The sequence below is a fragment of the Vespula vulgaris genome, chromosome 12 (genome assembly GCF_905475345.1).
Source record: "Vespula vulgaris chromosome 12, iyVesVulg1.1, whole genome shotgun sequence".
NCBI classification, from domain to species: Eukaryota; Metazoa; Arthropoda; class Insecta; order Hymenoptera; family Vespidae; genus Vespula; species Vespula vulgaris.
In genome coordinates, this window is record NC_066597.1 from 469,178 (window position 1) to 493,511 (window position 24,334).

General features: G+C 27.8%; 8 protein-coding genes across 19 annotated transcripts; 5 read left to right on the top strand and 3 right to left on the bottom strand.

The window, feature by feature from the left end:
- Positions 1 to 11: 11 nt before the first annotated feature.
- On the top strand, positions 12 to 2,749 carry LOC127068116 (probable ATP-dependent RNA helicase DDX47). Of its 4 annotated transcripts, none has more exons than XR_007782823.1 (9): positions 13 to 191; positions 362 to 455; positions 538 to 702; positions 771 to 937; positions 1,005 to 1,241; positions 1,363 to 1,586; positions 1,864 to 1,925; positions 2,007 to 2,148; positions 2,405 to 2,749. XR_007782823.1 is itself a non-coding variant. In XM_051003854.1 (9 exons), exons 1-9 carry the CDS (start codon positions 126 to 128, stop codon positions 2,407 to 2,409), a joined length of 1,362 nt encoding a protein of 453 aa, XP_050859811.1. In that variant the 5' UTR covers positions 14 to 125; the 3' UTR covers positions 2,410 to 2,749. The 4 variants fall into 4 exon arrangements, 3 of the variants coding, with proteins under 3 accessions (XP_050859812.1, XP_050859811.1, XP_050859810.1); XM_051003854.1 differs by having other exon boundaries at positions 14 to 191; positions 1,664 to 1,925; XM_051003855.1 differs by lacking the exon at positions 2,405 to 2,749 and having other exon boundaries at positions 12 to 191; positions 2,007 to 2,269.
- Positions 2,750 to 4,331: 1,582 nt separating this feature from the next.
- LOC127068108 (CCR4-NOT transcription complex subunit 3) lies at positions 4,332 to 8,756 on the bottom strand. The gene is made up of 9 exons (XM_051003840.1): positions 8,361 to 8,756; positions 7,551 to 7,783; positions 7,304 to 7,459; positions 7,044 to 7,223; positions 6,608 to 6,895; positions 6,278 to 6,533; positions 5,518 to 6,122; positions 5,235 to 5,444; positions 4,332 to 5,032 (listed from the first exon to the last, which is right to left on the bottom strand). The coding sequence occupies exons 1-9, from the start codon at positions 8,383 to 8,385 to the stop codon at positions 4,934 to 4,936; spliced, it is 2,052 nt and encodes a 683-aa protein (XP_050859797.1). The 5' UTR covers positions 8,386 to 8,756; the 3' UTR covers positions 4,332 to 4,933.
- Positions 8,757 to 9,241: 485 nt separating this feature from the next.
- LOC127068095 (uncharacterized) lies at positions 9,242 to 11,028 on the top strand. The gene is made up of 4 exons (XM_051003788.1): positions 9,242 to 9,523; positions 9,839 to 9,958; positions 10,053 to 10,399; positions 10,579 to 11,028. The coding sequence occupies exons 1-4, from the start codon at positions 9,415 to 9,417 to the stop codon at positions 10,846 to 10,848; spliced, it is 846 nt and encodes a 281-aa protein (XP_050859745.1). The 5' UTR covers positions 9,242 to 9,414; the 3' UTR covers positions 10,849 to 11,028.
- A 236-nt stretch (positions 11,029 to 11,264) lies between these two features.
- On the bottom strand, positions 11,265 to 13,850 carry LOC127068097 (transcription factor A, mitochondrial). Of its 3 annotated transcripts, none has more exons than XR_007782820.1 (5): positions 13,650 to 13,850; positions 12,852 to 13,215; positions 12,630 to 12,728; positions 11,817 to 12,496; positions 11,265 to 11,462 (listed from the first exon to the last, which is right to left on the bottom strand). XR_007782820.1 is itself a non-coding variant. In XM_051003789.1 (4 exons), the coding sequence occupies exons 1-4, from the start codon at positions 13,706 to 13,708 to the stop codon at positions 12,296 to 12,298; spliced, it is 723 nt and encodes a 240-aa protein (XP_050859746.1). In that variant the 5' UTR covers positions 13,709 to 13,850; the 3' UTR covers positions 11,644 to 12,295. The 3 variants fall into 3 exon arrangements, 1 of the variants encoding a protein (XP_050859746.1); XR_007782821.1 differs by having other exon boundaries at positions 11,265 to 11,472; XM_051003789.1 differs by lacking the exon at positions 11,265 to 11,462 and having other exon boundaries at positions 11,644 to 12,496.
- Positions 13,851 to 14,029: 179 nt separating this feature from the next.
- LOC127068091 (uncharacterized) lies at positions 14,030 to 15,811 on the top strand. Its single transcript, XM_051003783.1, has 5 exons — positions 14,030 to 14,212; positions 14,386 to 14,589; positions 14,695 to 15,021; positions 15,092 to 15,331; positions 15,457 to 15,811. Exons 1-5 carry the CDS (start codon positions 14,183 to 14,185, stop codon positions 15,628 to 15,630), a joined length of 975 nt encoding a protein of 324 aa, XP_050859740.1. The 5' UTR covers positions 14,030 to 14,182; the 3' UTR covers positions 15,631 to 15,811.
- Positions 15,812 to 15,947: 136 nt separating this feature from the next.
- LOC127068086 (nonsense-mediated mRNA decay factor SMG7-like) lies at positions 15,948 to 21,651 on the bottom strand. 6 transcript variants are annotated; one of them, XM_051003770.1, is made up of 9 exons: positions 21,544 to 21,651; positions 20,753 to 20,822; positions 20,271 to 20,609; positions 19,420 to 20,159; positions 19,182 to 19,325; positions 18,709 to 19,101; positions 17,501 to 18,619; positions 17,082 to 17,416; positions 15,948 to 17,005 (listed from the first exon to the last, which is right to left on the bottom strand). In XM_051003770.1, the coding sequence occupies exons 2-9, from the start codon at positions 20,782 to 20,784 to the stop codon at positions 16,790 to 16,792; spliced, it is 3,318 nt and encodes a 1,105-aa protein (XP_050859727.1). In that variant the 5' UTR covers positions 20,785 to 20,822; positions 21,544 to 21,651; the 3' UTR covers positions 15,948 to 16,789. The 6 variants fall into 6 exon arrangements, with proteins under 6 accessions (XP_050859727.1, XP_050859726.1, XP_050859722.1 ...); XM_051003769.1 differs by having other exon boundaries at positions 17,082 to 18,616; XM_051003765.1 differs by having other exon boundaries at positions 17,082 to 18,619.
- LOC127068093 (iron-sulfur protein NUBPL) lies at positions 21,639 to 23,267 on the top strand. The gene is made up of 4 exons (XM_051003786.1): positions 21,639 to 21,959; positions 22,158 to 22,489; positions 22,643 to 23,016; positions 23,098 to 23,267. The coding sequence occupies exons 1-4, from the start codon at positions 21,885 to 21,887 to the stop codon at positions 23,265 to 23,267; spliced, it is 951 nt and encodes a 316-aa protein (XP_050859743.1). The 5' UTR covers positions 21,639 to 21,884.
- Positions 23,268 to 23,432: 165 nt separating this feature from the next.
- On the top strand, positions 23,433 to 24,327 carry LOC127068098 (sulfiredoxin-1). 2 transcript variants are annotated; one of them, XM_051003790.1, is made up of 3 exons: positions 23,433 to 23,572; positions 23,746 to 23,949; positions 24,056 to 24,327. In XM_051003790.1, the coding sequence occupies exons 1-3, from the start codon at positions 23,437 to 23,439 to the stop codon at positions 24,202 to 24,204; spliced, it is 489 nt and encodes a 162-aa protein (XP_050859747.1). In that variant the 5' UTR covers positions 23,433 to 23,436; the 3' UTR covers positions 24,205 to 24,327. The 2 variants fall into 2 exon arrangements, with proteins under 2 accessions (XP_050859747.1, XP_050859748.1); XM_051003791.1 differs by having other exon boundaries at positions 23,471 to 23,610.
- The last annotated feature ends 7 nt before the right edge of the window (positions 24,328 to 24,334 follow it).

Below are 24,334 nucleotides of genomic sequence, written 5' to 3' on the forward strand. Positions count from 1 at the left end.
TAATTTTTGGAAAGTTGGTAGACCTGATTTAGTTCAGACATCATTCAGGAAACAATGTGCATATAATATGCGCCTGTTGATATTAAATGAAGATATTTTGTGATTGAAGATAAATAAATATAAACATGAGTGAAAGTACTGATGTAAAAAATAATGAAGAAGACAATGTAGTAGTTACTTGGAAAGATTTGGTAAAAACATTATTCACATGTGATCGAAATTATAACCTTGAAATATTGTGATTGACACATTGTTATTTATAGTTCTTTTTTTTTATCTAAATTTTATTACAGCTTCAATTAATAATTAATCTTTTTTAGTGGCAAATAAAAATTTTTAACTTAATATTTCCTTTTCACAGGGTATAGTAGAAACCCTATGTAAAGCTTGTGAAGATTTAAAATGGGAGAAGCCAACTAAAATTCAAAAAGAGGCAATTCCTTTAACACTTCAGGGTAAATTTAGTAAAGAAAAATTGATTTAATTATCACAAATATATATATATATGTATGTTTTATTTATTTATATAATTTTTAGGTAAAGATATAATAGGCTTGGCAGAAACAGGATCTGGTAAAACAGCAGCTTTTGCACTTCCTATATTACAAGCTTTATTAGAGAATCCTCAAAGATATTTTGCTTTAATATTAACACCTACCAGAGAATTAGCATTTCAAATTTCAGAACAATTTGAAGCACTAGGTATAAAATTTATATCTTTATCTTACAAAAAATTTTAGAACAATTATGTAAATTATGTTATATCTTAGGTTCAAGTATAGGTGTAAAATGTGCAGTAATAGTTGGTGGTATGGACATGATGTCACAGGCTCTAATATTAGCAAAAAAGCCACATATACTTATTGCTACACCTGGAAGATTAGTTGATCACTTAGAAAATACTAAAGGCTTTAATTTACGTTCTTTAAAATTTCTGGTAAATAATTATGGTCTTTATATACCACAAAAACGATTTTATTGTAATATATTTTTTAATTTGTAAGGTAATGGACGAAGCAGATCGTATTTTAAATATGGACTTTGAAGTTGAAGTTGATAAAATTTTGAGAGTTATTCCACGTGAAAGGCGAACACTATTATTTTCAGCTACAATGACGAAAAAAGTACAGAAGCTGCAACGGGCTTCTTTGCGCAATCCAGTTAAAGTTGAAGTGTCTACTAAGTATCAAACAGTTGATAAATTACAACAATATTATATATTTATACCTGTCAAATTCAAGGTAAATATATAGTACTGAATTAAGCATATATATTACAAAAGTACATAGATTATTTTAAGGCTTATAAAAAAAATTTCAGTATAAGAATAATAAACTGTGTAACAATCCAATTTCATAACAGGACGTATATCTGGTACATATCTTGAATGAATTAGCTGGTAATAGTTTCATGATATTTTGTGCAACTTGCAATAATACAGTAAGAACAGCATTACTATTACGTAATTTAGGATTTACGGCTGTACCTTTACATGGGCAAATGTCACAGAATAAAAGGATTGCAGCTCTTACAAAATTTAAAGCCAAGAATAGATCTATACTTATCTCTACAGATGTTGCTAGTAGGTAGGTAAATAAATTTTTCATAAGTCAATAACGTATTATTTAGAAAGAGGCATACAAATTTTTATAATATTTTACAGAGGTCTCGATATTCCTCATGTTGATATAGTAATAAATTTTGATATACCTACGCATAGTAAAGATTATATACACAGGGTTGGTCGAACTGCACGTGCAGGTCGTTCAGGGCGCTCAATTACATTTGTAACGCAATATGATGTTGAACTTTATCAAAGAATAGAACAATTAATTTCAAAACAATTACCCCTTTATGAAACAGAGGAACAAGAAGTAATGCTACTACAAGAACGTGTAGCAGAAGCTCAACGTATCGTAAAAATGGTAATTGTAAAGAATCTTTAAAAATAGAAATAATGTAAAAAAAACGAAGAGAAATATTATATTTTTAATCAACTTTTATAGGAATTGAAAGATTTAGAGGATAATAAAAAGTCCGGTAAACGAAAAAAACGTGCAAATATGGACAATGAGGATGATACAGAGCAATCATTTGGAGTTAGAAAGAGAATAAAAGGCAAGGGAAAGGGAAAAGGAAAAGGAAAAGGTAAATGATTTTAATGGAACGAGATATTTGGGTCAATTTTGTTCAAGTAACGAGCAAATTGTTCAAGTAACACTCGTGTCTTAATAAATAATGTAAACGCGACACAAAACTTTTATTATCATCGTTATTTTTTATTTATAAACCACTCCACCATTTCCCTCATATGAATATTTGACCCAGACTTATAGCCTTTATATATAATTTTCAAGTACTTTAATTTACAAAATCTTTTTTTATTCAATTTCAAAATTTCTAGTTTAACAGTATGGTGGAAATGAGCTTCCTGATGTGTTTATCACTTACCATCACGCGAATTTCAATGTACAAGAATATTTGGGATGAACTGCGATAAAGATTATGCAGAATAAATGTATGCATAAGTAAAAGGCTAAGAAATAAGGACAATCTTTATAATACTGAGAAAATTAGCATTGTATTATAATGATTTTAAGTCTTTTCACAGAGCGAATAATATTTATCTTTCACTCGAATAATCACAATAAAATATGTAATAAAAATCACAACTTTTACCATTGCCATTTATCATCTGCAATAAATCTGTTAGATGAAATTAATAAAACACCGAGGCAAAATATTATTATATGGTCAATATGTCTACTTGCACGCTTTGAATAAGATATAAAGTAAGATTGATAAAGCAGAATCCTGTTTATAAAAAAATGCGAGCTATAAAGAAAATCATGTATATAGATAAATAGAAAACTATTTAAAAGATATTATGAACATTATGTATAATGAACACAGCAAACTATTGCAGAATTGATTGATAAATTTCTCTCTAAGTTTCTTTAAAAATGATCAATACAACTCTATGCTTGTTTTAAGACAAAGATTAAGGGAACAATTATTGTTCCATTAAGTATTTATAATTACAGTGATTTCTAAAATCTAATAAATTGTTATTAATTGTATAAAGTAGCAATAAATCCTTTAGTCTTTACTTGTATAACAGTTTAGTTTTGACATAATGTGCATTAGAAAATATTGTGATGCTGCTTAAAGTGAAAATTTTCAAGTATAGATAAATACATCTTTAAAAATACAATTAATTAAAATGGTGCTATATAAATTGTAACTCTTAATTATCTATCCTGATTATTAATGCATTATTAACAAGCGCAATGCTGTCAATATATATATATATATATATATATATATATATATATATATATATATATCGACAAAGTTATCAGTATAAGAAAGTGTATGACACATCACAAAACTTTGCTGAACATGCTAAGAATAATAAATTCATATTGAACTATACATGTGCAAACAACCTTTCACTGCAATATCATCTTTTTAGAAGCTACATATATATATATATATATATATATATATATATATATGTACACACACACACGCATTTGGTTGCTATTTGAAGTAAATTGAAAAAATGCATTAGGTGGGTTCATCATGCAAATATCCATCGCTGCATTTTTGTAACAGGAATTTCTGCTTAAAGTATATTTACGCTTTAATCAATATTTAGATTAAATCTCTATACTAATCGAACGTACGAGAATCTCCATCTTATTATCACTAAATGATGTAAGTTTAATCTCGTTGTCGAGGGCGTTTATAATAACGAACAGCGCGCGTGCAAGCGATCACTTCAGTCTCTGAAGCAAAGACTTTGTCTGAAGTTATTTATTCCAAATGCCGATACTGTTAACACTGCTCGATATGAGAAAATACATATCAAAAAAAGAAGAAAAAGAGAAAGTATACTTTGTTAAATTTTCTTGTATATTAAATATTTCTTCCAATCCTATATTCCCTCGGTGGCAAAGTACCGACAGTTATAATAAATAAATTCGTACAATGTGACTCTGTCTCCTTTTAAAATATATAAATACATATGTATTAGCGATTATCACGAGTCGTCATTCGACGAACACACAGTTGTCGCAAAATACTCGAAAGAAAATGTATTAAATTTGAAATTACAAGGCGTGTGGCGAAAGTAGTCTACTCTAGTATGCTACTATTTTAATATTTAATCAGTTTTAGACCTTACGACGAGCTCGGGTCTCTTTAATCGTTAAAACGAATATAAGTAAACTAATCGAGCAGAATCTAATGGATGGAATGTTCCAAATACAGGTCAAGATGTGCCAGAAATTGAAACAACTTAGGTTTCATTTAAATGAGAAATAAAATATATTCCATAATATTATTATTCACTATTTCTACACATTCTGTACAGTAATTCAATTTAAGGGTTTTATACCTCAATATACTTTATACAAAAAGGCTACTTATAATCTAACATTAAGACATACCATAGCATGAGCGCCCTCCATCTTACCGCTAAACGGCAGATGGGCCGCGCGCATGTTTGTACTGGTATTACGGAGTCAGTCGCCAGCGAGTATAACTTCTTCCTCTTGTATCACACACCTGCACACTAAATTGTTGAAAGTGTGTCTCTGGTGCCATTCATACCATTATCATTTATAATTACAATTTACTGTCCCCAATAAACGTACTCCATTACTTCACTTTTGTTTACATTCTCGAAAAGGAATAGGGGAGATTTACCATCGCAACGTCGAAATATAATGAAGTGCCTTCATTGCCTGCTATGCACAAGTTCGTATCTTTGTTTTTTGCTTAACTTTTCTGAGATACTCTTTACCAATAAATAAAATTATATTTTGTGAAAATATAGAATCGTAAAAAATAAAATCTGTCTTTTCAGTTTTGGATAATATCGGTACAGAAATAGTGCATTTCAGAGACTCCACAAATAATAGATCTGTTAATTCAGGTCTCTGTCCTCTAAGTACTTGTACTCAAAAGTAAAGCCTTCTTTCTTTCTTTGTCCCCACTTTTCATAATCAAAATAGATGTAGGTTCCCTGTAATATAAACAATTACTTTCAATATACTTCTTCAGACATGTAGAACATAAATAATAAATAAAATAAGATCTTTTGAAATACAATTATACGCTTTATTATCGTATGAAAAGATGATATCTTATTCTATCTTACTACTGCTAAATTCATTTTATTAGCACAATTTTGTATGATATAGTGATATAATCAACGGGACAGTAACCTGTTCATATTCTTCATTAATAACCTTAGGCTCTTCGTGTCTTTGAAACCACATCATGTATTTTGTATGAAACCTCCAACTTTGTTTTTTCAGAGCTTTCGCCGCCAAATATTGACCCTTGGAACCTTCCATGTAATAAAATATAAAAAACAATGTTTCCGTAGAAAGACGTTGGAAGAATTCTACAGTATCCGAATGAGGAAGCTGTACCTGCGTAAGAAAATATTGCAAACATCAAATTTTGAAATTCCACCTCGTGTCATTTTATCACTCTTTTACACACCTGTTGATAGTAAGGTGGCGTAGGACACAAATTTCTTGGCAAATACGATCGTAAACGTTCGGAATCTGAAGGATGAGGCATATGATAATAAGCAGCTTCCATCATTTGAAACTGTAACTGGTGTTCCTTTTGCAAAGGTACCGGCCCCAGTGGTGCTACGCCAAGTAAAGGTGGAATGTGTGCTTCCGAAGTGGCGTTGTTACTATTGTTTGCCTTCGCACTGTCAAAGATGTTTCTATTCGGCTCAGACGGTGGTATTTCCAGACCTGCTCGGACAATGACTTGTTGGGCAATAGATTTTAGAGAGGACATGCCATCAGGAAGTTTAGGGATGAGACCATTGGCAGTCGATGGCGCTGGCGAGCATGAATTCGCAGGCAGAGGCGAAGACCTAGTGCTAACCGAAGATTGTGGCGAAGAAGACGGTGGGATGGGTGTTGTCATTTCTGCTTCACTATTGTGATTTTGACTTTGCTGACTATGTAGTATATGAGTTGTCTGAACAGGTGCTGGATTGTTATGTTGCTGCGAGATCGATTGTTGCACGTTCGAAGTAACACTGGATGTAGACGATGATGACAATAATCCGTTTTCACTGCTATGAGCTGTAAATATTAATGAATTGCCTAATATTAAAAGAATATATTGTAAAAATTCTTGAATTATATTAATAAATATTATTAACTACAATTATATATATTACAAGAAATTCTAGCACATTAAGATAGTAAAAATATAATAAGAATGAGGTATTACTTACATGATGTTTTACTAGAGGTAGAATGGATGGCTTGTGAATTACTATGCGAAGCAGCTACTGTGGCAAAATTTCCAGCATTAGTTGTTGCAATATGATTACTAGTGGAACTAGGCGAGCTATGGCTAGATGTCATGGGAATGGTCTTGCTTGGAGTGCTGCTTGATAACAAATTCGACTTTATAGTGGCAGTGCTTCCCGTGGTTGGAATGCTCGCTTGAGAATTTATTAACGGCCTGACTGCTGTTGGTTTTACAGGCTGGAATTATAAAAGAACTATTATCGTATCTATGAAATAATTATTCCCGTTGCAAAATTAATGAAAATGCATACCTTTGTTTTTTTATCTATATCTGTGGAACTATCACTTGAATGGTTGTGCATGGTGGAACTCAATGGCGGTGAAGGTATTGGTGAAGTACCGGAGTTAGTCGAGGTTGGTGTACCTCCAGTCTCATTGCTATTGTTACTATCTGTTGTTGCCGCGGAGGGAATACCAACCCCAGACAACTCTACTTCATCAAGACCAATAATATCATCATAAATGTATTCGTTTTCCTCAAAGTCAGGCTCTTGAGATGATTCAATATAATATTCAACGTCGTCTTTTATCCTCTTGATCTATTAAAAATTCGATATTAAGCTTTAATATATTTGCATTACAAAAAATCTTCAATTATTCCTATACAAGCATGAATGCAAGGAGACAATTCGAATAGCAAAAACTAATTAAAAGTTATTCTTCTGTCAAAAAAAAAAAAAAACTCACTGTATCAACTTCAACAGACATATTATCCAACATGCGCAATAATGTCTCCAATTTACGGATATGGTAACGATGCTTATCAAGTTTTGCTTTTAGTTCATCCATTCTATCCTGTTTATCTTTATCTAACCTTTTTTTCTTTCCTGCTAGTAATGATTCTATCTCTGATTCAAATGTATCCAGCTAAATTAGAATGAATCATCAGCATATTAGAATAAGTAGGGTAATATTTGTAAATGTCTTAAAAATAATCAACTCTCTACCTGAAGGTTTAAAGCATCTATCGAATTTGCAAGCCAATTGCTAACTTCTTCCCTTTCTTTCTGGGCTGGATCAAGTTTTTGCGCTGCACCTAAGCCTTCCTTGGAATAGGCCTTGGTTTTTGTTTCTCTTTCAACAACCTTAAACCTTTCCATTTGCTGCAAGAAAATATCATAGTATAATACTTGCAACATTATGTTGTAACATAATATTTTGTAAATATATATTTTATTCATGCAGTATACTCACAGTCTCAATTAACTTCCTGTAATCAAGAAGTGTGCTTTTATCCTTAATTTCACCAGATGCGATCCAACTTTTAATCTGATCGCGTAACCTCTGAAGTTTTTTGATTTCCTTTTTAAGATCCGCCTCATATTTCTCCTTCTGATTGCTATTAGTGGCATTATGAACTTTTTGCCAAATATCTTCAAAGGTTTCTACACCCTCTGTCACTTTTTTAAGGCACCGATCTATTTCACCTATAAAATGAAAATAAAAAATAGAAAGCTTATTTAATAAGTTATATATATATATATATATTGGAAATAAAATATATATTTAATATATAGATAATATTATTAATTGTAAACAATGATACTTTAAGTTACATAAAATGAATATATGTATGTTAATGCAAATAAATAAAGTAATACAACTAAATTACTACATATCATCATATAAGCAAGAACAAAAAATGGATTTGAACATGTCGCTTTAAAGGTTATGCATTAGTGTATATTAATATTATAATTGTCTGATGTTAGCAGTAATAAGTATTGTAAAAAAGCAAAGAGATGTGTAAAATAAATATAAAAAATAAGAACAGAATTCACTGTTCCATTACACTTTAATACTTCTTAACAACTGTCAGAAGGCAAAGTCAATATGCAAATAAATAAAATGAATCAAAGTAATACTGCTTTTATGCAGTAAATGTAGTCTTTGATAATCAGTTTGTAAGTTTGATAGAAGAAACAGATAAAAGTGAATCTGTAGTGATACAGAGCCATAACAAAATTTCTGAATGTAAACATGCTGGAAACATTTTCTCCTCACCTTGCAACTTTCTCGTCGCAGCCATGGCTATGTAAACATGTGATACAATGATTCATGCATAGTCTAGACGTAATGGAAAAAAAACGGAGCAATTTTTTGGAACAAATAATCGCTGAAGTATTATTCCCAGTATAATATGGGAGGCTCGGCCACAAGATGGCTTCCGTTTTCAAATGACAACGTCCTACTGTCCGTGAGCGAGCTGTGCTCAAACCACATTCAATTTTTCCCGATTTTTAACCTTTTCCAAATAAGGCAAACGTTATGTCTGTCCAAAAATTGACAGCACATAAAATACACAAAAAATGGTAGCATCAACAAAGAATATATATGAACTACTTAACAAACGGGACAGTATATTTATGCATTGGCGCATTCACACACATTCTATCTAACGCACATACTTATTCTGAATGTGTTCCTAAAACAATTCAATCAGGCCTATCTTATGCTATATTCATATCAATGCATGATTTTAAATATATTGAAAGTCTATTACATTAAATTACGTTTTTCTTACGTTTGGTATATTATTTGATTTATTCGCCATAAATAAGCTATATTTTACGATAATATTTAAATAAGAAACAAAAAAAAAGTAGTTGCGTAATACATTGTGTGGTTATGAAGATGTGTAATGTTTTTATCAATATAATTAATTGAATTACATTTTTTATTGCTAGATACGGATCAAATCATTTTCAAATATTTATTGTAAATTAATATTTTTATATATTTTTCTTTTCAAATTTACCGCCAATTATTTAAGAATGAAATGCGATGTGAGAATACACATGTACGTTTATAGAGATTATGATTGGATGATAGTTTATATAAAATTTTTAAGTCTTGCAATGATTCATGGATTTGTATAGTTAAAGGTATATAATCTGTAATATATACACATTTGGGAATATACGCAAAATCTGAACCAATTATAAAAATTCATTTGATGTTTACTTTTGTTTTTTAATTTTATAGAAGTAATGATTCAAAAAATAAATTATATAAATTGTGTTGTAAATATCAGCAAGCAAAGCTTATTACAATAATCATGGATGAAACAATCGCCAAGAGGGAAGCAAGAAGAAGACGAATTTTAGAAAATTCCGAACGTCGTTTACAAAAAATTACTGGAAAAAATAACGGAAATGAATGCAAAGGTAAAAATTGAAACATTTTTGTTAATCATAGCTAAGAAAGTATATTTTTAAATTATCTAGACATTTGTTGAGATAATCTTGATTTTACAGTAAAACAAATGTTTTTATTTTATTTCCTTTATTGTTCATAAAAATAATTGGAATATAAATTTTTTTAACGTCAACATTATTTTATCATTGCATCGTTTTATTGTTTTGTTCTTATAATCGATGCAACTATCATGAGCAGTGTTAAGTTATATATTTGATATACTATCTAATAAAAATATACTTATAGTTATATAGTTAATAAAAATTAATTGGATTTCTTTTCAGATACATCAACTAAATGTACTGCTTTAGATGTATATGCAAATGTATTAGACTTAGAAGTAAATGGTATATCTGTAAACAAAGGACTTATTCAAGATAAAAATGATACTTTATATTTTCAAGGTAAAGTTATATTATACATATAAACATGTTACTTATTATTTATTTTTTGACAAAACTTGTATAGCAATCAAATTTTCAATACCATTATATACAGGTGATAATATTACAAAAAACAAAGATAAAACAAATATGGAATCATATTTTGGTTTAAATAATGAAGATACTTCTTTTGTATTGAGCAATTCATACAAATGTAATGATATAACAAATGACAAACTTGATTGTACAAATAATATATCAAATTTAAAGCATGTTGGTTATCACAATGAAAGTACAGATTATATACAAGAGAAAAATTCTACTAATTACCAAATACAACACAATGTATGCAATAAAAGTATACTATCCTCTAATTTATTATCTAATCATATAAGTTATATTGTGTTAGCAGCTATAGTTAACATTCTATTATTATTTAAAATGGATCATCTGTTTGGAAAGGTATTGGTATTATAGTATATTATTACATTATATTATATTATATTATATTATATTATATTATATTATATTATATTATATTATATTATATTATATTAATATTATCTAATATTGTATCTTTCATAGTGCATGTAGATTATACATATTATGAAATAATATATACAATAATTATTATTTTTCAGTATATTGTTATACCCTATTTTATTATGATGCTTGGACGTTTATGTGCCCGTAATAACATTCAAGAACCACAACATGGAAGTCCTTTAATTGCTACTTTGATATTGTGTAATATTAAGCCTGTGCTAACTTATCGACTTGTAAGGGCAATAAGCATTCTTACCTCAATCATTACAGATTTAGCATTATATATTTTCAGCTTTACTTTAATCTATTGTGCAATTACATATTATTTACAAGATTTCAATATTTTAATTGCATCAAGTATGTAAAAACGTAATATAGAAAGATAATGTTTTATTGAAAATTATTAGCAAATAATTATGTATAAGAAAAGAAAGAGTAAATTGTTTTATAGCATATAATGTATCCATACACAGCACACACATATTAGGTATGATTTTGAATAAAATTATTATTCTCTTATTAAATAAATACATAAATACAAAATAACAATATGTATGACAAAAAATTTTTATTTTCTATCAACTATATATTACATAATATCATGATTTATTTATGTAAATGGTTGTTAGAAATATTTCCAATATTTTTTTACATATCTAATTGGATATATCAGGTACTGGAAAAACTCTAGGAAAATAAAATTTCATCTTGATTATCATAATGATGTGAAATATTTCAACAATATGTTGCTTATATTGAATCTCCTGTAATATTACTACACTTCTCCAAATAATATGGTTGTATATTATATATAAGCAATAGGGAACATATACTAAATTTTATATTTGTTACATATATCCAGTGTACATATTGTAATATACATATTTGTAGTGCTTGTCTGCATTAGCATCTCCAATTGATATAACTGCACATGGACACATATCATTTGTAGTTTCTGCTTCTTCATTTTTATATATGTCTACAACAAACTTGACATGTTATTATAAAAATTATAATACATAAATCTAAATAATTTTCTAAATACAACATGCAGTATGAAAGGTAATAAAATATAAAAATTGTTAATACATTCTGTTTATTTATTTTTTACTTCATAAAAAAAATGCAAACAATTAAAATAGAAAAACTTATCTTGGTAATATATAAATTTATTTCATCAATAATAATTATATATATAATACATCCAAAAATTAACACATAAAACTTAAAAAATACTATCATTGGTAATAAAAAAAGGATCTATTATCTGCATGTAAGGTTCCAACAGCAAAAAATCAATATGAGAAAATAAAATATACCAACGAATACATACTTCTTTACTGTGTCCCAATTTTTTGTTAAATTTTTCAGTATTTTCGTATGAAATTGTAATTTTTCATTTTGTTCTTCAGATTTAGAAATATGTACTTTTACATTGTTCATAAATGTATTAGGATCAGATAGTGTCTTGTTAGTATTACTTTGTAAATAATGTACCAATGCAACATTTTTACTCTTATCTATTTGTAATAAATAATTTTCATGGGTATGAGTCATCAAATCATTTTTAATAACATTGGATTTAACCATATAAGTCGAAATAGAATACAGATTATGATGAAGCTGAGAATGTTTCAAAAGATATTTATAAATTATTGAATTTTGTCCAATAAAATATTTGTAAGTTGCAATATCTATTGAAGAATCAGGAATCTCTGTGCCCCAACCCACAATGTTATTATTAAATACTTCTATAGGAATTAATGTGGTATTAATAACTTTTTTATGAGATTGGCTGGGGCACATTATTTCCTATATATTTTTATTTTTATTTTGAACATCAAAAAACTGTTCATGTGAATCACTTTTATGACTCTCCTTTATCTTATTTTGTTTCCATTCTACTTTCTCTTTATTATATTGATCCATTAATTTCCCTGCTTGATCTATAAACTGTTGTTTATCTCGTTCGTTCATAGTATTCCATTGAATACTTAGCTGTTTCAAATATTCCTAAATTAAACATTTTATTATAAATCTATTTTTCTTACGAATTTGAAGTAGCTATATTTATTCTTAAATAATATATTTTTGATTTTAAAAGATTGCCAAATGATGACTCAAATATTGATAAAACCAAACATACCTTAGTTTTAATAACAGGTTTTTGTACTTTCATTTGGTTGAGCATATATAATATAAAAGCAGAAGGTGGTCTTTTTGGTTTTCCAAGTAATGTAACATCCTAAAAAATAAAGTTTTTAAATTTATTTTGAAATATATTATGAATATTTTTTTATAATTTTACATATTATAATTAATTGCCAATGATCTCTTATATAAAAATTGTTTTTTATATATTACTTACTTCTTTGCTTTCTTTCCTTTTATTTATATTCTTTCTCATGTTCATATAATTTTCTCTTTGTTCTGGAGTAATTGTTTTTTCAAACTCTATTAATTTCACCATATATTCTTTGTATTCTGTATCATATTCTTTATTTAATTTAAATTTATATTCTGGGTCTTCCAAAGCCCACCTTGCAGATAACTCTTTTACAATGTCACTAGATTTATATCCTGGAAATTTATTGACAATGCTTGGTCTCATTATTTTCATATATTTAAAAAATGGTGTTAATGGTTTTTTTGGTTTGTTCGGAAAAAATTCATTTTCTAATTGTTTTATTACTTTTGTTGATACAAATTGATAAGAGCCTGTTAACAAACATCTGAAATAAATAAATAGTTATGAAATAAAAATATCTAACAACATTTCTAATATTTACACATAATCTTGTGATTAATAATATAAATTAAATAAGATATATATAGAAGAGAAATGTTAATAATCTTATTGTAAAAAAATAGTTTGAAATGAACTAAGAAAGAAAAACACTGTTGATTTAATAGGTTATAAATAAATAAGATTATAAAATATTAATGTATTGAATATTAAGACACAAAAAATTCTTAATATAACATATATTATTTATTAAAACTACAATGTTATACTTAGATAATACGTGTACTAAGGTTAGAATTTCAAAATGTTTGTGCAAGGATAATTATCATGCTTTCTTCATTGAAGTTATTTTATTATCGTTGTAATAATAAATATTAATAAATAGTAATTTATTACAATTGTATTAATACATCGATATACCTTGCATTTAAAAAATGATTATAGAAACCAGGAGAAACAAGTCTTCCAAAACCCGCCATGATTGTTTGTATGCACTAACACTTATCCTTTGTCTGCACAATTTAATGTGTGCATTTTATATCTATCTTATGATTATATATTACAAATTGTTTAAATCCGAAATTTATTTTCCTTGTTTATTTATGGATAAAGTATGTAATAACATATATATCGAGATATAATAATTGTTATATATATATATATATTCTATCATTCCCTGAGGACCACTAGGAGCAGTATAGTTTCATTCGATTTTTAATGTGATTGGTTAATACAATGGACTTTTTTGATTTTATTGGTTATAAATGAATTTCAAATCTAGATTGCAAAGCAACAACTTGTAGCTGCTTATAATTAATGGTAACAAAACAATGACTTCGGGGAATACCCAAAAAACAAGATAGTTCATTATTAACAAATTGTTGAGATAATATTGTTTAATATTATATGGTATTTTTGAAAATCTGAGATATTTGAAAAAGAAAATAGTAAAAATGAGCGTATTAGAAGAAACCAGACAAAAAGTAAGTATTAACTATTTAATTTGCATTGATATTAATAATTTAAATACGATTTCATATGTTTTTTTGTTCCTCGTCTATACTATAGGGAATACTTAAAAATATATTAATATATATTATACTCCTAATTATCATATTTCTAATTATAAATATTTGCAATTAAAATATATTTGCAGTGGTATGATATTTTAGAGAATTTGCTTGAATGCCCAGTATGTTGTGAAATACCAAAAAATAACATTTTGCAATGTGCATCAGGTCATCATATATGTATATCATGTCGTTATCAATTACAAAATTGCCCAATATGTAAAAATCATTTTTCTAATACAAGAAATTTTTTTGCTGAAGAAATGGCAAACAAATTGGAAGAGATAATGGTTTGTATAAAATTTTTTTTTATGATTTAATAAATATCTAGTTAAGTATATAAAAATTGTTTATTTTATAATAAATAAAATTTTAAATCACATTATTCTTTATAGATATCTCTTATGTATCCTACAAATAAAATTAATAGAAGAATTCTTGAAAATAAAATATGTGTATCTACACAGACAGAAAAAATATTTAAAGCATCGGTAGAAGTACAGACCAGAAATATATTAATTTGTAATAATAAGCAAACACAAACATATAATACATGGATGGAAAATGGATCAACTCGAAAAAAAATAGACAAAAGAAAGTTTCATTATCCTAAAATTGGAAAAGGGAATTACCCATGCTGTTTAGGTTCATGTACTATGTCATTATCATTTGAGAAGATAATAGAACACTTAAAATCTACTCACAAGGATGTATTTTATGAGGTATGATTATTAAATAATCATTTATGTGTGTAAAAAAGTAATTCCTTTTGTAATTGAGATATTGTTGTAGTTCAAGGAGGATAATGGAGTATTTACACAGAATTGTGAACTAGAATATATGATACCAAGAGACCATGATTTAGCAGTTTATGTAAGAAACATGGGTTTGTTTTTTATAAATATTAGAATTCTTCATACAGGCGATTTGAGAGGTATGATTTTGCTTGTAAATAGTGCTTCAGCAAGTAAACACTTTACATTTGAAATTACAATTGGATTGGAGAAAAGATCCAAGACATACTCAGGAATGGTAAACTTAGTTTGAATATTCTCTCATCTTATATTGATAATATAAATTTGAATTAAACAGATTTTTTTCGATGATAAAATATTATAAAATAAAAAAATAATATTTAATAAATTATTTGAAAATAGGTAAAAACGTGCAGACTAGTAGATTGGCAAGCTATGGACGACTGTCTATATATAAACAATTCTGAAATACAACAAAAAGAAATGGTTTGTCAAAATGGTACATTTAACTGTAGTTTTAGTATTAAACGTTCTAATTTGACAGAAGTAAACGATGATTTTGAAAACCATGAGTAACTAAATATCATATATTATATCTATATTGTTGTTATGTTTATGTTACTATAGTATTAAGGTTTGGAAATCAAAACAGATGTTTTTTTGATTGCACTTTAAAGATCGTATATTTGAAAGTAATTCAACATAATCAGTACTTTTGCTATAATGAAAGTAATTAATTTTTTGTTATGTTATTTAACAAGTTTTCTTTTTTTTCTTTTTTTGGTTTTGATCTTTTTTCTTAATAAACGTTTTTGGCTACAATTTCTAACATTTATTTCAATTACTGCAACAGTCACTAAATTATTTATTTGTTATTATTTTATAAAATCTACTTATTTTGTGAATGTCTTTATTAAAGTCTGTACATCTTATTTGTAAAGCATTATAATAGCATGGCAATCTTTCCTTCTCTAAGACAAAATGTTTTGTTAATTCAAAGAAATATAGAAAATAATTTTTGTTAACTGAATAATTCAATTGAACATGTATCACATGAGAGGTGAAATTATATTTAATTTAAATCAATCTGAACTGTGCTGTACCAAATGTTTAAAATTACAATAATTTTTTGTTAAGTAAATTATTGTAGTTCGTCACACAATATTTTGTTTATAGAACTTGTATTTCTGAAAATAAAATATAATATTTCAAATGTGACAAACTAAGATGATCTAATGTGAATAGCTTTAATCATTACAATATTGGCATAACTACATAATCTGTATATTAAATAGTGAACACTGATACTAAAACCAATTAATATATTCCAAAAATTATCTAACTTTTTTATTTGATTAAGTTAAATCTCTATTGATAGAAATTTTGCCATTTTTTTCTTACATCCCATTAAATTTAACATAAGCATTTCCAAACAGCCCTGTGTGTTTGACTGGAGTTTTCATACTCACTTTTAATGCATACGCAACTAATAGACAATAATGAAAATTACTTTTTTGAGCGTGTTTCATAACGCTCTGGACGTGTGATTTAATTTATCTACACTTTCCTTTCCCCCTCTGTATTCTTCTACATTTTTTTAAGACTTTAACACATGTTTGTCCAGTGTAGTGATCTTACCGTAGTAACATTACTATATTTGTCTGATTACCTAACTTTTATGTTAGGTGCAAGATCAGTTTCTCATTTGCTTCTTCAACAATTATATAATTTTCCTTCAAGTACCTCCTTCGCGCAATGACTTTTGTTGTTCAAGAAGTCGCTCCAAAGGAGAAGGACCAGGCCCAGACCATAAAGACTGTTGATTAAGTCTTGCCTTCATTTGATCTTGATTTGAAGGATTAGATATTTGAGAACCAGAACCCCATGTATTGCCACTAAATAAAGAGTAAGTGTTTCCTGTTGTAGTTGATTGTACGGGCTTTTGATCCATCTATAAAAAAAAGGTATTACAAATAAGTCTATAATTCACAATATACCTGTTTGCAAATAAATCTGATCATACACACCTCATAGGCTCTAGAGTCTTCAAAATTACTTCCACTTCCAAAATGTCTATCAGGTAAAGTATTTTGTTGATAATTGCTACATGGTATTAAAGATCTATTATTCATGCTTCCGGAATTAGGAACATTAGTCCAATTCTGGAAAGTATCTGCAGTGCATGAATCCTTATGTATTTGTGTTCCTCTTGTTGCTCCCCACCAAGCAACTGGTGGTTGAGGAGGTTGAGTATCTTTCCATAAACCAAAGTCTGCAGAGTCAAAGTTTTGGAAAACTTGATAATTACTTGTAGATTGTTGTTGGTTTTTAGGTGTACCAATTTGATTTGAAAAAGGAAAGTCTAGAATATCAGTATTTTTGTTATACATTGTTGGCGATAATTGTTTTTGTGATACATGGTTAACATTATTTTGAGTATAAATACCCTGATTAAAATTAAGTTGGTAATTTGTTATATTGTTTGGACTTAATGAAGTATTTGGTATGTTTGTAATATTAGTAACTTGGAGATTCTTTTGATATGTATTCAATGCTGGTATTGTAGAAATATTGTTTGCAATGCTTGTTGCTGGCATATTAATCTGGTTTTGTGTAGATATCCCATTAGATCTTACATTGTTTGGAATAATATTTGGTTGTTGAATACCTATATTGTGATTTTGTTGCTGTCGATTTATATTTATATTTTGTTGTAGACCAGTATTTGCAGTTTGTTGTACATACATACTTTGAGATATGTTAGGCATAATACTTTGCTGTGCAGTAGATGATATTCCTACATTTTGCTGCAATAATGAATTTTGAGGTACATTTTGAACCATTCTTTGAAGAAGTGGTCTATTCTGATTCATGACATGCTGTATACCCAAATTTTGGGCTAGTGTTTGTGTCGTTTTGCTAAGTTGCCCCTGAAGTGCATAAGTTGGCATATTTGCTATGTGTCCAGACATAAAGTTTTTTGCAAATTGCGGATTTTGTACATTAAAAGATTGATTTTGATAGCAGAGTGATCCTAAAGTTTGCGACTGCTGGCCGAATTGAGGTAGACAGGATGCTTGAGGTAATGTATCTGAAGATTGCTCTTGAGAAGGAACTTGATTAATCTGTGATGATGGTTGTACTTTTGTAGATTTTAATTGATTTGAATTAGATGTAGATTGACTTTGAATTGTAACTGTAGCACAAGGTATTAGTGGGAGTCTATTCTGAACAGTGTTCAATGGATTTGTATTCACTTTTGTTGATTCTGTAGTTATTGGAATGTTCTTATTTCCTGTGGGCTTATTTGAAGAAGCAGTCAAAGTCGTTTTTATTTTATCAGTTTCTTCTTCAATGCATACTGGTGAAACATTTTTAAATGTAACTTGCTTTTGCTCTGTTTCTGCACGTCGCATTATAGCTTGCATTGCAATATTTTGTCTTGGTTTTCGAGTTGATGGCAAAGAATTTAATTCAACAATATTAGTATCTGTGGTACTAGTTATTGAATCTCTATTTCGCTCTAAAGAACCTTGTGGCTTTAGGATACCTACTCTTCGTTCTTCTAAATCAATAAAGTAATAAGAATATAAAAATATTATATATAAATAAGATACAATATATAAACTCTCTTTCAAATACAAAATAACTCACGAGCATTTTCTGTTATATCAATTTCTGCAGATCCTTTGCTACTAGCTGATTCAGATAATACAGGACTGGCTGGTATAATTGGTTTTTCTTTATTTAAGCTGAGTTCTTCAAGCTCTTTCATTAACTCATTGCTTGGACCAGGACCTTCGCTCAATGGTATAAATCTATTTTCTTCTATTTGTTCATGTGTTACAATAGCAATTAAGGGAGATCCATTAATTTGGTACTGTGTTAAATAATGTCCCAACTGAATTAAACGAACAGCACGGAGTTTATTTAATGTCGCGATATCATCCTCAAAATCAGTATTTGTGAATTTCAAATTTTCAAAATTCTTTTCTAATGGTAGAAAGCCTTGCAAGTCCCGATCTTCTGGCAGTGGTACTTTAACATCTATTAAGGGAAATAAATAAGATATAATAAATTATTAAGTGAATTATTTCTATTTACTTTCTAATGATAATATTACTTACACTGATCATATTTAAAATCCATAATGGATTGTTGCAAAGCATTTAATAGCACACAAAGGCTGGGCCAAATTTGAAGTCTAGAAGTAAATGCTGTCTCTTCCAAAACTGTAGGATTTATACGAATCCAATCAAGACATAGTTTTACTGTAAAAAAGTATAATATGCGAATAATGCATGTATTTCAAACTAATATAATATAAATATAATACACATAATATAGAAGATAAAAGTTACTTACTAGAAGGTAAAGCAAAATATTCAACAATACGATTCTTTATAGTATAGACAGGTAACAACAATGCAGCTAAACTGCCAGAAATAAAATCTAAAATACAATTTTTTGCCAGTTTTTCATCAGTAGACAATTGGTCAGTTTTTAAGAATTCGATTGCATCTGAAGTGATGCCCGTTGTATGCTGAAGAGCATATAAATTTATCACCAACATTTGTACAAGCATCCATGAACTGAAACTTTCAGTAGCCACTAATGCTGTTAATGTCTCTGTCAGTAATTTAACATATGAAGATGCAATTTTTAAATCTCCAAGATTATGTATAATGCCATGAAGTTTTAAAAACACAGTCACATATTCTTGTGCACTCAATTTAGTTTTTCCTTCAATGTTATATGAATGATCATTTAATGCAGATGATAAAGTTTTTGCAAGATTAGCTGTTGCTACAGGAAATGGATGTTTCACAGTAACAGAGCGTGCATAATGAAATACAGTTCCTAATTTATCTCCACGTGATGCTTCAAGAAGAGCTAATTGATTATATGGCTGTCCACTTGATGGTGACAATGATACAGCATGTCTGTAAAATAATTCAGCTTGCTTGCTTTCATTTCTGTAACGAGCAATGTCTCCTAAGTGTACAAGGCAATATTGGCACGCATAAAAACAAGATGATTTGTGAGGCGTTGATAATTTTTCAACAGCTTTCCATGGTGAAGTACAACCATAAACATAGCCTTTCCTAAAATAAATTTGCTATATACTATAATATTTTGTTATAGTTACAATAATTAAAAATATTATTAGCTTGCAATATTATAAATCATTTTAACATTTTTGTTATAGTAATTACCGTCTAAATGGTAGATCTAAGTCAAATGCTGTACAAATTTCTTGCAATAGTGTCAAATAAAATCCACTAGCTGCTTCCAAACACCAACTCAACAAGGCTTGAGATTCTCCACGTTTTGGATTTTTCCTATCTTTTGCTTGAGATTGCAATGTGGCTATATAATTCTTAAAACCAAGATTCCAAAGCTCCTGTTCAACTTTCTTGTCCAAAGCGTACTCGAGATCCAAAATGAGTACTTGTTGATATATTTTTTGTAGTTGTTGTTGACACACCCAGGCATCATTATCATTCAATAGATCTTTACAACGTTGAACCTTATCCTTTAGTGGTTCAGCTTTCCTGCATAATTAAAAAGTATTATATATTATATCATACAGATATATACATTGTTCCTTAAAAAAAAAAAAAAGTTTTAAACATTTAATATGCCTATATATCTATATAAGTTATTTCTTTAAGATACACATATGTTTCACTCTTACTTCAGAGCTTGGACAGCTGCTTTTAGGCCCATATTCTGTGCACCCTACTCTTAAAACTGATATGTTTCACCTGTTTAACATTCCAATAACATATATACATATATATGTGTATATATAAACATAGATATAATCATCTGCTATAAATTTGGTTAGAGTAATAAAAATATTTTTTTTTATTTTATTTTATTGTGAAGATATATAGCTGTTCTGAAATCAAAATATGTTTTAGTTAGATAATATCATTATTTTCAATTATGCCAAGAATGTTTTTTAACTTGATTTAAACAAATATACTTAACCAATATTTTAATAACACTATTCATTTCAAGAAACAATATTAGATAATAGTTAATCATGATTTTTAGCACTTATTACTATATTGCTCCAGTAATAAATTTTCTATTTTGCGTAAATACACGGTAAAAAAAAAGTATACAAAGAAATTAAAGGATTTTTAATAGTTAAAATCTAATAAAGATCGTTATGAATATATGTTCTTTTTTTTAAAGCTTTAACATTATTATAGATATAATATTTACAAACAATAAACTTAGGAAGGCATACGATGTTGTGCTATTAAACTCGACAAACAATCAATTAAAAAAGCATATAAAACTTTGGCATTATAACATCCATTATGACTATAATTTATAGGTTAATTTCAATGTGGCGATAACATATCTACACAACGAAACGATTAAATATACAAAAAATATTCATTTGATCTTGCCGTATTAGCATACAAATATTAGAACCTTGAAAAGAAATCCCGAGATTAATATAAAACTCACTTTCACATATTTACGTTAGACAGAATCATCGTAAAATACACGAAATGACGGATGAATGCCTTGGAGTGTTCCGTGTATTGAAAAACTGCGCCGCCCTCGTGACAGACTCTCAAGTTACTTTTCCTGGAAAAATAAAATATTAGAATTATTACATTTTTATCAATTATTTTGTTTCAGATCATGAAATAATTGATTATTTATATACTTCATAGTATAACAATATTTTTTTAAATATCTTTATTTTATTCGTAACTATATGCAGTAGAATTTAATACGTATCTAATTAATGTAATATATAAGGTTAAGTTTACTTGTATATCTGCATTCATAATTTTATTAAAATGTTTCATTGTAAAATAAGATTTTTATCCAGTAATTTAAAAATATGTGCATATATACAGAAATGCCTCAAAAGTGTAAGTATAATTTCTAAATTTTTAATTAGTTTACAAATTTAAATGAAAATATATTGTACATTTTTTGCAAATAAAACTTTTTTACAAAGTTAAACATTATTTTTATATTATTTGTATTATCTTTAAATGTTACAATATATAAAAATGTATTAAATAGAGATATTTCATTATTCAAAACAATATTATTTTTACTTCTAGAATATTTCTACAACCGATATTAATGAAACAAAAAATATAAATTTAGAAGCTAAACGAAAAGAAATTATGTCACGTGGTCTACCTAAGAAAAAACCTATCAAAGGTGTAAAGCAAATTATTATTGTTGCATCTGGGAAAGGTGGTGTTGGCAAATCAACAACTTCAGTAAACTTGGCAACAGCATTAAAAGTTATAGAACCTAAAAAATCAATTGGTTTATTGGATGCAGATGTTTTTGGACCTTCTATACCATTAATGATGAATTTACAACAATCACCTTTGTTAAATAAAAATAATCTTATGGAACCATTAATTAATTATGGTATAAAATGGTAAATAATAATTATTTATAAATAAATTATAATATCATACTTAGAATAGAAACTTTAATCAATAAACAATACTTTTTGACTTTACAATTGACAAACATTCTAATAGAATGTAATTTAACCTGAATTTTCAATAAATGTAAAGTATTGTTATAGTATGTCCATGGGATTTTTGATCGATGAAAAATCTCCAGTTGTTTGGAGAGGTCTTATGGTAATGAGTGCCCTGGATAAATTACTGCGTCAAGTTGCATGGGCTCCTTTGGATTGTCTCATTATAGACACACCACCTGGGACTGGAGATACACATTTATCATTAATCCAAAATATTTTTATCACTGGTGCATTATTAGTTACTACACCACAAAGAGCAGCTTTAGATGTAACAAGACGAGGTGCTAAGATGTTTGAAAAATTAAGTGTACCTATTTCTGGCATTGTTGAGAATATGAGCTTCATTTCTTGTCCGAAATGTATGACAAAAATATCTATTTTTGGTGATAATACAGAAGCATTAGCACATGAGCTTGGTAATATATTATTATAAATTATAAAATTTTTAATTGATTATATATAACAGTTTCATATAAGAATATATAATTTTTATACAGGCATAAAAATATTGCAAAAAATTCCGTTAAATGAAGATATTAGGGATAGTTGTGATATTGGAAAACCAATAGTGTTATCTGCTCCGAATAGTGTTCAAGCAGAATGTTATAAAAAGTTAGCAGAACATGTTATGGAATTTTTAAACAATCAACCACTTATTGAAGAATGATTAACAATAGGTATATAAAATTTTTTACATAATATTAATTCCAAAGTGAGTGAATGAATGATAATTTATTTATATACAATTTAAAATACATGAAAAATTATTTACCTTTATAAATTTCATTTTGTTAATAGAAAGATCCAAAAAAAATAAGTTCAATGTATTTGAGCAGATGAATCACACATCTTACTCTTTTCCCCCTCTAGTATACCTTCATATCTTCAAAAGTGGGGGTAGTAAAATATGCTGTAATTCTTTCATTTTTGTCTCACATTGTATCCAGTTATGGTGTTTCTTCGAACAATACGGCACGTACAATTGTCAATATTATCTTGGAAACATTTATGTAAATTTATAATTTTATTAACATAATAATACATATTCCACAATCATTCCAAAATGATTACATAGTTGATCACGAATATGTAATATGTATTAAAAAAAAAAAAGTATTATTACTTTTAATCTTATTTGTTTTCAGCATCTAAAATGGATAAAGTTGGTACCAGTATACATTCTAGTGCGGATGCTGAAGTATTTGATGTACCTATGAGCGTAATTATTAGACCATTTCCTCCAGACGTTAATGAAGAGAAAGTTCAAAGTTTGATAAATACCTTGAACAATTCAGAAACAGAATCCTTAGTACCACCAATTGATATATTGTGGATTAAAGGTAGTGAAGGTAATATGTATTAAATTATTTATGTTAAAAAAGTGAGGTTAGAAAAAAAGTAGCTTTTAAATAATTAAATAATTTTAATATATTAGTGGTTTTCAATTTTATATAGGTGGTGATTACTACTATTCTTTTGGTGGTTGCCATCGATACACAGCTCACAAACAGATTGGCAGGCAGTTTATAAAAGCGAAATTAATTAAATCTACTATAACAGATTTGCGAAGCTATCTTGGAAATTCTACACCTGATCTGAAATAGATATGACAGAAAAATGTTATACATTTTTTTTAGCTAAAACTGAAAAAGTATTTAAATAATGAAATTGTGAAAGTATATATAAATATAAAATCTTATATTAATAAAAATGATATCAAAAGTTAAGGTTTTC

Bases quoted from the DNA above. Each gene is read 5' to 3' on its own strand.
- LOC127068116 (XM_051003853.1), top strand. From the start codon at position 126: ATGAGTGAAAGTACTGATGTAAAAAATAATGAAGAAGACAATGTAGTA. The intron at 456-537 runs GTAAATTTAGTA...TATAATTTTTAG, and splicing joins AATTCCTTTAACACTTCAGG to GTAAAGATATAATAGGCTTG. The intron at 1,242-1,362 runs GTAAATATATAG...ATTTCATAACAG, and splicing joins TTATACCTGTCAAATTCAAG to GACGTATATCTGGTACATAT.
- LOC127068108 (XM_051003840.1), bottom strand. From the start codon at position 8,385: ATGGCTGCGACGAGAAAGTTGCAAG. The intron at 7,460-7,550 runs GTGAGTATACTG...ATTTTCTTGCAG, and splicing joins ACAGGAAGTTAATTGAGACT to CAAATGGAAAGGTTTAAGGT. The intron at 6,896-7,043 runs GTGAGTTTTTTT...AATTTTTAATAG, and splicing joins TGTCTGTTGAAGTTGATACA to ATCAAGAGGATAAAAGACGA.
- LOC127068095 (XM_051003788.1), top strand. From the start codon at position 9,415: ATGGATGAAACAATCGCCAAGAGGGAAGCAAGAAGAAGACGAATTTTA. The intron at 9,524-9,838 runs GTAAAAATTGAA...ATTTCTTTTCAG, and splicing joins TAACGGAAATGAATGCAAAG to ATACATCAACTAAATGTACT. The intron at 9,959-10,052 runs GTAAAGTTATAT...CATTATATACAG, and splicing joins TGATACTTTATATTTTCAAG to GTGATAATATTACAAAAAAC.
- LOC127068097 (XM_051003789.1), bottom strand. From the start codon at position 13,708: ATGGCGGGTTTTGGAAGACTTGTTTCTCCTGGTTTCTATAATCATTTT. The intron at 12,729-12,851 runs GTAAGTAATATA...TTTATTTTTTAG, and splicing joins AAAGGAAAGAAAGCAAAGAA to GATGTTACATTACTTGGAAA. The intron at 12,497-12,629 runs GTATGTTTGGTT...TGTTTAATTTAG, and splicing joins AACCTGTTATTAAAACTAAG to GAATATTTGAAACAGCTAAG.
- LOC127068091 (XM_051003783.1), top strand. From the start codon at position 14,183: ATGAGCGTATTAGAAGAAACCAGACAAAAA. The intron at 15,022-15,091 runs GTATGATTATTA...ATATTGTTGTAG, and splicing joins ACAAGGATGTATTTTATGAG to TTCAAGGAGGATAATGGAGT. The intron at 15,332-15,456 runs GTAAACTTAGTT...ATTTGAAAATAG, and splicing joins CCAAGACATACTCAGGAATG to GTAAAAACGTGCAGACTAGT.
- LOC127068086 (XM_051003765.1), bottom strand. From the start codon at position 20,784: ATGGGCCTAAAAGCAGCTGTCCAAGCTCTGAA. The intron at 20,160-20,270 runs GTAATTACTATA...AATTTATTTTAG, and splicing joins TTAGATCTACCATTTAGACG to GAAAGGCTATGTTTATGGTT. The intron at 18,620-18,708 runs GTGAGTTATTTT...TTATTGATTTAG, and splicing joins TGATATAACAGAAAATGCTC to AAGAACGAAGAGTAGGTATC.
- LOC127068093 (XM_051003786.1), top strand. From the start codon at position 21,885: ATGTTTCATTGTAAAATAAGATTTTTATCCAGTAATTTAAAAATATGT. The intron at 21,960-22,157 runs GTAAGTATAATT...TTTTACTTCTAG, and splicing joins TACAGAAATGCCTCAAAAGT to AATATTTCTACAACCGATAT. The intron at 23,017-23,097 runs GTAATATATTAT...ATTTTTATACAG, and splicing joins AGCATTAGCACATGAGCTTG to GCATAAAAATATTGCAAAAA.
- LOC127068098 (XM_051003790.1), top strand. From the start codon at position 23,437: ATGAATCACACATCTTACTCTTTTCCCCCTCTAGTATACCTTCATATC. The intron at 23,573-23,745 runs GCACGTACAATT...ATTTGTTTTCAG, and splicing joins GTGTTTCTTCGAACAATACG to CATCTAAAATGGATAAAGTT. The intron at 23,950-24,055 runs GTAATATGTATT...AATTTTATATAG, and splicing joins GTGGATTAAAGGTAGTGAAG to GTGGTGATTACTACTATTCT.